Source organism: Brachionichthys hirsutus, chromosome 9 (genome assembly GCF_040956055.1).
Source record: "Brachionichthys hirsutus isolate HB-005 chromosome 9, CSIRO-AGI_Bhir_v1, whole genome shotgun sequence".
NCBI classification, from domain to species: Eukaryota; Metazoa; Chordata; class Actinopteri; order Lophiiformes; family Brachionichthyidae; genus Brachionichthys; species Brachionichthys hirsutus.
Genome location: NC_090905.1, coordinates 2877131 through 2887209, shown reverse-complemented (window position 1 = coordinate 2887209; position 10079 = coordinate 2877131). Strand labels below are relative to the sequence as shown.

The following is a 10079-nucleotide window of genomic DNA, read 5'->3' as shown; positions in this document are numbered from 1 at the left end:
CACACAATCAGCTCCGCCTCACAACAGATACTCTAGAATCGCATCTACATGATGTAAACACGTATATCCTGTTTACAATCTCATCTCACCTGCCATTGTGTTTCACAGTGAGCCAAATTCAAATAAACAAATAAACAAAAAATAGAAATGAGCTGTTACCTAGGAGACCAAGATGCTCTTTTATGGTGGTGACATAAAAAAATTATTTACATTCCTCTCTCTACAGTAGTAGAAGATAGTTATTGCCTGTTTGTCACACCGGAGGGCTTTTGCACTTAAGTTTAATCCCCAAGCTGAAAAAAAAATACACCTGGACATTAAAGAAACCAAGTAAGTTGTCTCCTTAGAAAACGTTAGACATTAATAATAATAATAATCATAATAATGATAATAATAATATAGTAGCAATAGTAGTAGTATATTGTAGTGGTAAGAAAAATAAATTAAATGGTTTTTTTAAGTGCTTTCCTCCATATACCGGTAATCCAGAATCAGTTTACCGTTACTGTTTAAAAGTGCAATTCCAGTCTGTGAAGATCATGCCAAATTGTGAATTATAAAGATTGTGTCCTGATTTCATGCTATATACAATATGTATATATTGTCCAGGTTACCGAGTACTGCTAAATGAGCCGGTCTCAAAAGACACTACGGCAAGGACTCCCTTCCCTTACCATGACGTAATGAAGAGCTGCATCTCTCGCCTCGCAACAATGACAGCTCAGTCACAGTTAAAGAAGTCATAGAAAAAGATCAGATTGGAAGCAGTTGAAGGAAAAGATGCAGCACGGTAAAGATGTGTTACGAAAGCTGGTTGTAGTAAAAGAAGGATCCGACCCTTGAATTGACATGCAAGTTTCACAGCCTGAAACTTTTAGTTTATAATGAAGAGAGGAGAGGAGAATAGAAAACTGTAAGTTAATACAATTTAGATTATTAAGTAACATTTTCAGAAATGACCTTGGAATATCATTAAATTACAAATAGATAACAATATATTGTAAAAAGAAGAAAAAACTCCTTTAATGCTCTCCTTTCATTAGTGCTAAACAATCTGCACACAAGAAAGCTGGGAATTATCCATTAAATACCACATTGTCTGTAACGCATGGCTTTATATATTCTGTATTAAACACTGTATTTACAGGCGCCTTTTGCTGTCTGTCTATCCTTTAGGCGAAAGGTCCATTCATCCAGGGAAGCTATCGTAAGTCACCACTATTTCCTGATGTGCTCCCAAACTTTGGGATTGAAATGGCTGACATTTCCTAGAGAAACAGCATATCGACAGTCATAAACACACACACACACACACACACACACACCTACACACGCACTATTCATTCCCCCCCATCGGGAGATACAAAACAGGAACCCAGGCAATAAAAGGAAAAGAGTAAAGACACTGAAGCGCAGAGAAATGGGTGTCAGGGTTTCTGCAATAGTAGACGTGCCTTGAAAGGAGATCCAGAGGGAGGATCTGAGACAGTTTCAGCCGTCGGATGGGTCACCAGGCCGCAGATACAAAAAACATTTTATACGTACACATCAATTCACGTTCAATGTGAAAAAAAATAAAATATGCAGGATAATATCAGTTAAGTCGACACACTGAGATAAGGCTTAAATAAGACAGAAGCGACACCATGTTTGTGTATTTGTATGTGTGTGTGTACATAAGTGCCAGAAATAAAGAGCACTATGGCTTACTTTCACACCATTTGCAACCCCCGAATACGATTTCACTTCAATACCTACTGAAGGGCTGCAAAATGGCCACCGTGGAAAGGCCACTAGTGGGCGCTGTGACGTTCAGCGGACGATGTGTGTACCTCCCTACGTACGCTTTAGGCTTTAAGGTGTCTCGGTTCCTACTAGAGCCTCTTCCGTTTAAAGTAGTCGGCGTACTGGCCTCCCAGGCCCTGGGAGTGCTGCCCAATGTAGGCGCCGTCCGATGGCGTCACTTCCTGCACAGCCAACTGAGGGTACTCCCTCTTATGGCCCCTTGTCTGGTTCTGATGATAATGGGAAGCGAGAGAAGGGTCGTTATCTCCCCATAAAAGTTCCTTTAACATAACATGTTCATTTTTTTTTTTTTACTACGGTCCGCTTTCTACTCACGTAGTAGTAGGCGTTCCAGTCGGCAGAGGCGGCGTGTGCGTGTGTGACGGGGTTTGCCGTGGCCGCCACTGGGTGTGGCGCCGCCAGGAAGCCGGGCATTAAGGGCAGGGCGCTGTAGGTCGGGAGCACGGCGGCGGCGGCTGGCAGAGGGGCCACGCCGTTGCTGACAGCATGCAGAGAGACTCCCAGGGGGGGCTTACACACATCGAGCTCCTAGGAAGGAACGCACACATGGAACGACAAACTATTTTAAGAAAGCAAGCATTAGCACCCCCCCCCCTCGATGTTCCAGTTTACAAAGTAAATGTCCATTTTCATTCATGTTAACCTTTTGGCCTCCAAGTGGCTAGAATGTCCATGACACTCACACAAGTCTGCTTAAGCTGGTTTTATTTCATAGGGCAAACTAACACACACACACACACACACACACACACACACACACACACAGGCTCATGTCGCCTTCAGCAGCAGGAGGCCCGGCTGGTCAGGGTGCGTGGAGATGACTGGTATCAGCTGCTGGGTGCTGAGCGATGTGTTGCCCCTAACGGGGGTATCAGTGTCAAGCAGAGGTCACTTTCTCCAAATAAGCATGTATACAAAGTGGATGTAAATGCCAGCACGCCGCTCTGAGGGCAGATCCTTTACGATGAGTATGCAGGACAGGATCTCGTTTGGTCCTCAAGCTGAGAGAGAGTTTCTGGTTTGCAAAGAGCCCATCGGGCATTTTCCTTCCGCGTTACCGGGTCGCGGGTCGTGCTGGAGCCCATCCCAGCAGTCAACGGGCGAGAGGCGGGGTACACCCTGGACAAGCCGCCAGTTCATCGCAGGGCCACACACAGAATTTCCGTGCTTTTGGAGGTGGGAGGAACCCGGAGAGAACCCACGCAGACACATGGAGAACATGCACACTCCTCACAGAAAGGCCGCAAGTCGGATTCGAACCTTCTTGCTGTCAGGCAACAGCGCTTACCACTGCGCCACCGTGCCACCCATTTTTCTTTGTTAGAATTACGTGTGTGTGTGTGTGTGTGTGTGTGTGCGCGTGTGTGTGTGTGTGTGTGTGTGTGTGTGTGCGCGCGCACCTTATTCGTGTAACCCTGGTTGGCTGCTGCAGGCTGAGAGTAATACTGAGTGACCGCCTGCATGTAGGAGCTGTAATCTCCGTACGTCGACGCCGGTGGAGCCTGGAATACAAGATGGATGTTGACGGGTAACCCGATTGTAGGCAATCAGACAAACAAACAAACAAACAAACAAGGACATTCAAACACATACGCCTGTACACATTTAACCCCTTCCTACCTCCTTGCTGTAGTCTGTGGCCGTGCTGTCCTGCACGGCAGCGGCGTTGTAGGTGTGAGCTTGTGCTGCTTGGTAGTGATGGTACCACTGCTGCATGGCATCCTTAGACACACACACACACACACACACACACACACTTTTATTTCTCTGTCTTTGTGTGTTCTTGTTGTTCCCACAGGCAGGTCTCCTTCGTTTCCCATCTTTGTCTTTCCAGACATAATCAAAGCCAGTGTCCGATCAGCTATCTAATCCCGATTAATTCGTTTGGATGAGTAGATTTTAAGAAATTGGGTTCGCATCCCACTGCAAATATCACATTTGCCTCTTGTTTCTCGGCAGCGGAACAGCAACAAGAGGAATGGAGTGACCGAGAAAGAAAATAATGGAAAAGATGCAGCAGGGAGGATTCAACGGAGGAAGAGGAGAGGAGTGGAGACAGATGGAAAGGCACAGCGTTCTCTGGCAAATCCTCTCTCATTCTGTCTATCCAAATATCCAAATCCACCCTCAGCTCCACCTCCCATCGCTAAAGCTCACTCCATCACTCACTGTCATCTATACAGGCAGACCCACATCCGAGCGTCTGTGCTCGTTCCTTTGCACGCTCATCCCTGTCTAGCGTGCCTGTGCGCGCTGTCCTACCTGAGTGTAGGCCTGGTTGTACTGGCTGTAGTCGGCGGAGCTACTGGTGCTGTATGGAGCCGTGCTTGGAGCTGTGCTGCTGTGGGAGAAGGAGCCAGCGCCCTGGGAGACGACAGAAGCAACCGAGGCTGGGTACAATCCAGAGGCTGGCTGTCCTCCCTGGTCTTTACTCCCCACTGATCCTGAGCAGCGGGAGGAGGAAAACGGAGGAGGATCATTGCATTAATACAAAGTGGCAGCCACTTCCGAGAAGCCGGTCGACTGCTGAAAGAAGCTTCTGGATCACAAGTGGAATTACATCATACACAGAATAAAATGATCTAAACTTAAATGGGATTCTGTGCTACTTTAGCTTTTGGAGGAGTTAAGAATTTCTGTGGTCAAATAGTTTTGTTAAAAGCTCAATAATTTAAACCAATTGTCCTGTGTGTGCTCACCTTGCAGAACCACCCCTGGCATCACGCTGGCCAGATTCAGGTAAGGATTGGAGGGCAGTCTGACTTCTTTAGGAGGGTCGCCTAACAGAGAACTCTGGCCGCTGCTCACCTGAAGAGAAACAAACATTTATTCCTCGATCTGGTCTCTGACATCGGATCTAGAGTTTATCGAGGCTGCCTGGTCAGCCGGTCATAGAACCAGAACGCCGTCCTCGCCATAAGGCTTTTTTGTTTCTTTAATGATGAAAAGATTCTGTTGAAGTGCTGGCAGGGCCAATGGGGACCTGGGAGGAAGTCCTGCGCTCTTTGTTAATTATACTCTTCTTTTAAGAGACTTCAGAGAAGGAGCGCCTCCTCTAAGAGCTCAGCGCTGTGATTATCACTGAACTATTATGAGCGATGATGTATCATGGACGATGGATGGGGGGGGGGGTAATTTTGTTAAACCAAGCCCAGTCGGAAAGAAAATGAAGAGAAGCACAAAAGCCGGCGAGTATTCAGAGCCTGAAGAAGTGGGAAGCTGTTTCTGTAGAGGTGAAGAGTCGACATGTCTGTTCTGCGTGGATTTGTGGTCGCTGTACTCACCATGCCAGCTAGGTGGCAGCCATCAGAGCCGCTGTGTTGTCCTGTCGATGTATAAACTCCTCCAGCAGGGTTGGGTGGAGGAAGGCCAAGGACTGAGTTACCGACGCCAAAGCTGTAGCTCTGTCCCTGCGAATGAGCGCTCGCCATGGTCCCAGGCGGAGCTGGCTGCCTCTCACAGGAGGCGGAGGAGGAGGAACAGGAGGAGGTGGAAGCAGAGGAGGTTGTGGAGAGAGAATAGGTGCAATTTTGTTCTCGAGCCTGGAGGTATGGCATCACACCTGCTGCTGATGCCACTACCGTGGCATGATGAGCAGATGACGGCACCGACTCCTGGCCCAACTCTGCAAGAAGAGGAGAGGATGAAAAGAAAGGTGGAAGGAAATGGAAAGAAGAATGCAAAATAAAAGGGAAAGAAGTGCAATGCAAAGGAAGAGAGGGGAAAAAGGAGGTTTAGAAGATTATGAACATGTCGGAGAGACAACAGGAAGGGGCAGGAAAGAAAAGCAATTAAATGGAAGATAACACAAAGATAGTGAGAAGAGGAGACAATGTAGGAAAATAAAGAGGAGAGAAAAATAAAGTAGAAAAAGCCAGTGGGGAAAAAAAGGGGAGGAAGTGAGATACAAGAAATAAGATGGAGTAAAAGGACACAAGAAAATTACACAAAACAACACAAAGATAATTAAAAAAGAAGTTGAGGTATGAAAATAGATGTCAGATAAACATTTGAAATGTTATTCAGCGCCTCCGTCTCCTCCGGACACAGACGAATCACGGACGGCTGGAAGCTGAGAGCCCCGCCTCACCGTCTCTGCAGAGCCGGCTGTAATATCTGAGGGGGGGGGCTCGTACATCACCACTCATCAGGTTTATTTACAGCCCGGCACTTTGCTCCACACTCTCAATCCTTCTCTCAAGCACGCACACACACACACACACACACACAGGCACAAAAACAGACAGCCATGAGCACACATAATTTAAGTAAAAATTTAACCCACACACACACACACGCAATCACACTTATAAATCCAATATTGCAGTGACAAATGACCTCCCCCACACAATAAAAGAAAATCAGCTCTAACAGGCCCCTAAACTAAAAAATTAAATAAAATCCAGAGACACATGCACTGAAAAAAGCCTCAGATTACACACTCACACTGTTGAATCTCATAGGGACTCATGCCAACGTGCATTTGTGCACACACAATTTGTTATACATGGTCTAAAACCAAGGCGGCTTCTCTCCACCGGGGATTCGGAGTGTAAATGCAGAAATGAGGGCCTCGCAAAAATCTGCAGGAGGGCAACCCCGACACCTGGGATGTGGAGTTATTTACATGTCTTCACCAGGTCGTCACACTCCTCTCGTGGAGGAAGGAACACACACTATGAGAAAGACAAATAGTGGAGGAAATGCATCTCCTCTGAGAGACACTGAGACAGATGCACCATCTTTACTGTGAAACAGGTTGTGTCAGCTTAAGGTTTATCATGTAAGATTTTAGGTTGCATTTTATGCAAGTTTAAAGGTCCATCGTTGTACTTTAATATTTGTATTTATTACCCTGAACTCCTCTAAACATGTCCCTGATGTTTCTTGCTTGAAACACCTCTTGGATCATGTGGTACAGGATGTTTTTATACTCCTCTGTCTCTATGTGGTTTAAATGCAAATGACGCAATGTTATCCACGCCCCTTTCTGGAAGTAGGTGTGGCCAGAACTTGCCAGTGGTTTGCTCCAGTTTGAGTGCGAGCAAACCGCCATCGTTGACCTCAAACCTGAAATGGTGCTTCAAAGTTAGTAGAAGCTGCACAGTCGCTGCCAGACGCATCTCTATTTATTGTCTGACACCAGGTCGTTTGAGTGGGAAACCCATTTCACAGATAAATATAAAAGATCAGAAGACGTACCGGAGTTCTTGTTATTCTGAAGTGGAATCGAGGTGTATTGATATCCTGCTCACCTGCTGGAGAATCTCCCAGAAGGCCTTTCCCTAGCGAGATCAGGCCCGGAGGCCTCAGAGCCAGAGCTTTCTGCATCAACAGCCTGGACGGATCCCCGAGCAGACTGGAGACCTGTGGAGGAGGAGCAGAACAAGGAGGCGATGGAAGAGCAACATGTAAAAGACAGATGGAGGGGGAACACATGGCAGAAGAAAGAAAAGGAAAAACAGGAGGGGGGGGGGGGTAGATCAGAGAGGTGATGGAGAGAAAAGGACAATTTCTACATTAAAACAGCCACTCTGAACTGAAGCTGAAGAAAGATGCATTCACCACGTTCTAAGACAAGGGAGGTATGCAAAATATGCTAAACAAAAATGTACAGGGGGGAAAATAAATTCATCACCTCAAGGTCTTTCTTCGAACAGGAAAGAAACAATTCGGTTGCGTGATGAATTGAGATTGTCAGGCCCAAAGTGCTGCAGATGAAAATGTAAGGGCACATATGCACACGAGCCCACGTCTGCTGCACCAACCCACCTGACCCTCATCAAACGCCGACGCACAAACACAAACAGGCGTCTTACACTGCTGATGCGCTTGTCTTTAATGTGCAGAAGCTGTTGCTGAGCGAGCTGCATGTGCAGGAGGTTCTGGAGGACTAATCCATTACCAAGCATAGCGCTCTGAAGGGAACCAGGAAAACAGACACTGTTATTGCAAAGGCACGTGAACGCTTGCTGCAACGGCGCCACGCGGATGCGTCCCGACCTGGTGGGCTTTTCCCAGCGTGAGCAGAGCTGCGGTGAGGGGGGGTCTGAGGAACGGCAGGCTGGCGTGACGACCGTACTTCCCTAAAAAAAAACACACACACACAAAACAGCGAATGAAACATTATCCGGCGCTTCTCTTTGTGATTTTTCTTTTTTTTTTTTTAAAGAAAAGTTGTTTTCGCTAATGCATGAATCAATCGTCATCTCATCAGCCGTGCACGGGCGAATCGTTAGTCAGACGACCAACCCATCAGTCATTTACAGCACAGCCAAGAGCCACGCTGCCTCCTGCTTGATAACAAGCTTAATGCTGGGATTCTATGTCAGCACAAAGAAGGAGTTTGTATTTGACATTCTTTTTTCATTGAATCTCTTGAAGGTGAATCTCTCCCGCTCTTGTCCTAGTTCTAGTTCCAGAAGATATTCCTGGTTCAGGGTCCATTTCAGGAAAACCTTCCTTCAGCGTGTGTGTGCTAATTCTCTGCTTTACCAGATCTCCTTATAATTAACGTAAGCCTCAACGCTAATGTTAGCTTCTACAGAAATAGGTAGAAAAGTTTCACATTTAATCAAGTTCCTAATTTTAGACTTTTGTCTCAAAGACAGTCCTCTTCCATCTTTTTTCCCGTCCTGTTCTCATTTGTTCCGCTAATCATTTTCATACCTGATTAGCCATTCATCACATAATGAAGCGCTGGACAAAGTGATTACACCATGTAGGAGTGTCTGATTATCACCCGGGAGGATGGAGACCACTCAAAGGCAGACATTCAGAAAGTTCTGGACGCTGATTGGCTTCAAGATCATATCAAATGGCCAGTGTTCAGGTTTGCGGCTACTCAATTATAAGCTCACACATTTAGATGCATGTTGCCAGGGTAACCAATCCAGTTTGAAACAAAACTAAAAGCATTTGTTTTACAGGATGTTTAAGTCCCGTTCATTTTTCAGTGTACACAACTTTCCATTCCTCTCGCCTGAAGCTCCACAACGGTTTTCAGTCTTTATTGGTTGAACTTTGATGCAGAACATTTGATGAAACATTAAAAAATGTACAACTTGCATCCATAGAAACTGCAAGTTAACTCAGGGTTTCTAAGATACGTTTTGGTGAAAAACCTCCAATGACAGATGAAAAATAAAAATCTGCAGCCCATTTCAATGTATTTTCAGAAAAAATAAATAAACGCTGAGGCAAATCAGTAGGTAAGATTCAACAGCATGAAAGAAATGAAGAAATAACGATTGGGTATAATCACACATTTGATAAAATTACCCTTTACTGTAATTTCTGGAGCTTTAATTCACACAGTATGAAGATTTCCTTGCAAAAACATATAAAAAATTCAACATCATTTTGCTAAACTGCAACCAGAAAATGCAAATTTGTCCATGTTGCCAGCTGCTGTTGCTATGCGGACATTTGAAGTTAAGCAGTTTGAGATTAAAAAAAGTGGAGCTCATTCTCTAGTTAGAGAGAATTAAACCATGGCACGAGAAAAGGGTGAATGAACGTGGCCACAAACGCAGAATTGTTTTTTGTCTGCAAAATGTAAATACCAACAAGGGGATGGAAGCACTCCAACAGTCAGACTGTCGTACCTCCTCTTTTCCCAGTGTGGTGCGGTCTCATGAGGATCTGCAGGGCGGCTGGGTTGGTCATACTGGTCAACAACTGGGCCAGGTTGGGTTCTGGTAGCAGACCTTTCCTGTTACTCAGAATCTGGATCGGAGGGGGGGGGGGGGTTAGGGTCAGACATACGCACATACACAAGTTAAAGAAAATACCAGTGTGTGTGTGTGCTTTGTTCTTGTCATTAGGAGTCCCTGATGGCTGCAGTAACCATTACACTAGTTTACATCATCAGGATATGTCTGCAGTGTCAGCAGAGGGGAGTTGATCTAGGAGACAAAATAAGCACACGCACAAAAAAATAAATAAAGGGACATAGAAGAAGAAGACAAGCAGGAGTGGGACAGATGTGGGAATGCCGTGGAGAAAAAGTAAAGAGCCCAGATAAACTGAACGAAAAAAGTTGACGCTGCTTTTCCAACATGCACCAATTTATAAGTTCTCCGACAGTTTTACATTTCGGCCAAAACCCGTCAACACTTTTCTGCAAGCGTTGTTACAGTTGTGCGATCTGGAGGTGTGAAAAGAAGAAACCACGCAAACAAAAAATACAACACAAGATATATATATATATGAAATTCTGGTGTATAGTCTTCAAATGTTACTGTCAAATTTTCAATATGAAGTTGAAATCT

The 10079-nt window shown here is 45.4% G+C and overlaps 1 protein-coding gene across 1 annotated transcript in view; it reads right to left on the bottom strand.

The window, feature by feature from the left end:
* Positions 1–1874: 1874 nt before the first annotated feature.
* Positions 1875–10079, bottom strand: part of raver2 (ribonucleoprotein, PTB-binding 2) — a 33118-nt gene continuing 24913 nt past the window's right edge. The window contains exons 6-16 of the mRNA XM_068743758.1: positions 9414–9534; positions 7810–7892; positions 7626–7724; positions 7062–7173; positions 5091–5431; positions 4506–4614; positions 4069–4250; positions 3427–3528; positions 3207–3308; positions 2122–2334; positions 1875–2015 (exon numbers count right to left, since the gene is read on the bottom strand). Of these exons, the coding sequence (XP_068599859.1) occupies positions 1875–2015; positions 2122–2334; positions 3207–3308; positions 3427–3528; positions 4069–4250; positions 4506–4614; positions 5091–5431; positions 7062–7173; positions 7626–7724; positions 7810–7892; positions 9414–9534 (1605 nt within the window). The remainder of the gene's footprint in view (positions 2016–2121; positions 2335–3206; positions 3309–3426; positions 3529–4068; positions 4251–4505; positions 4615–5090; positions 5432–7061; positions 7174–7625; positions 7725–7809; positions 7893–9413; positions 9535–10079) is intronic.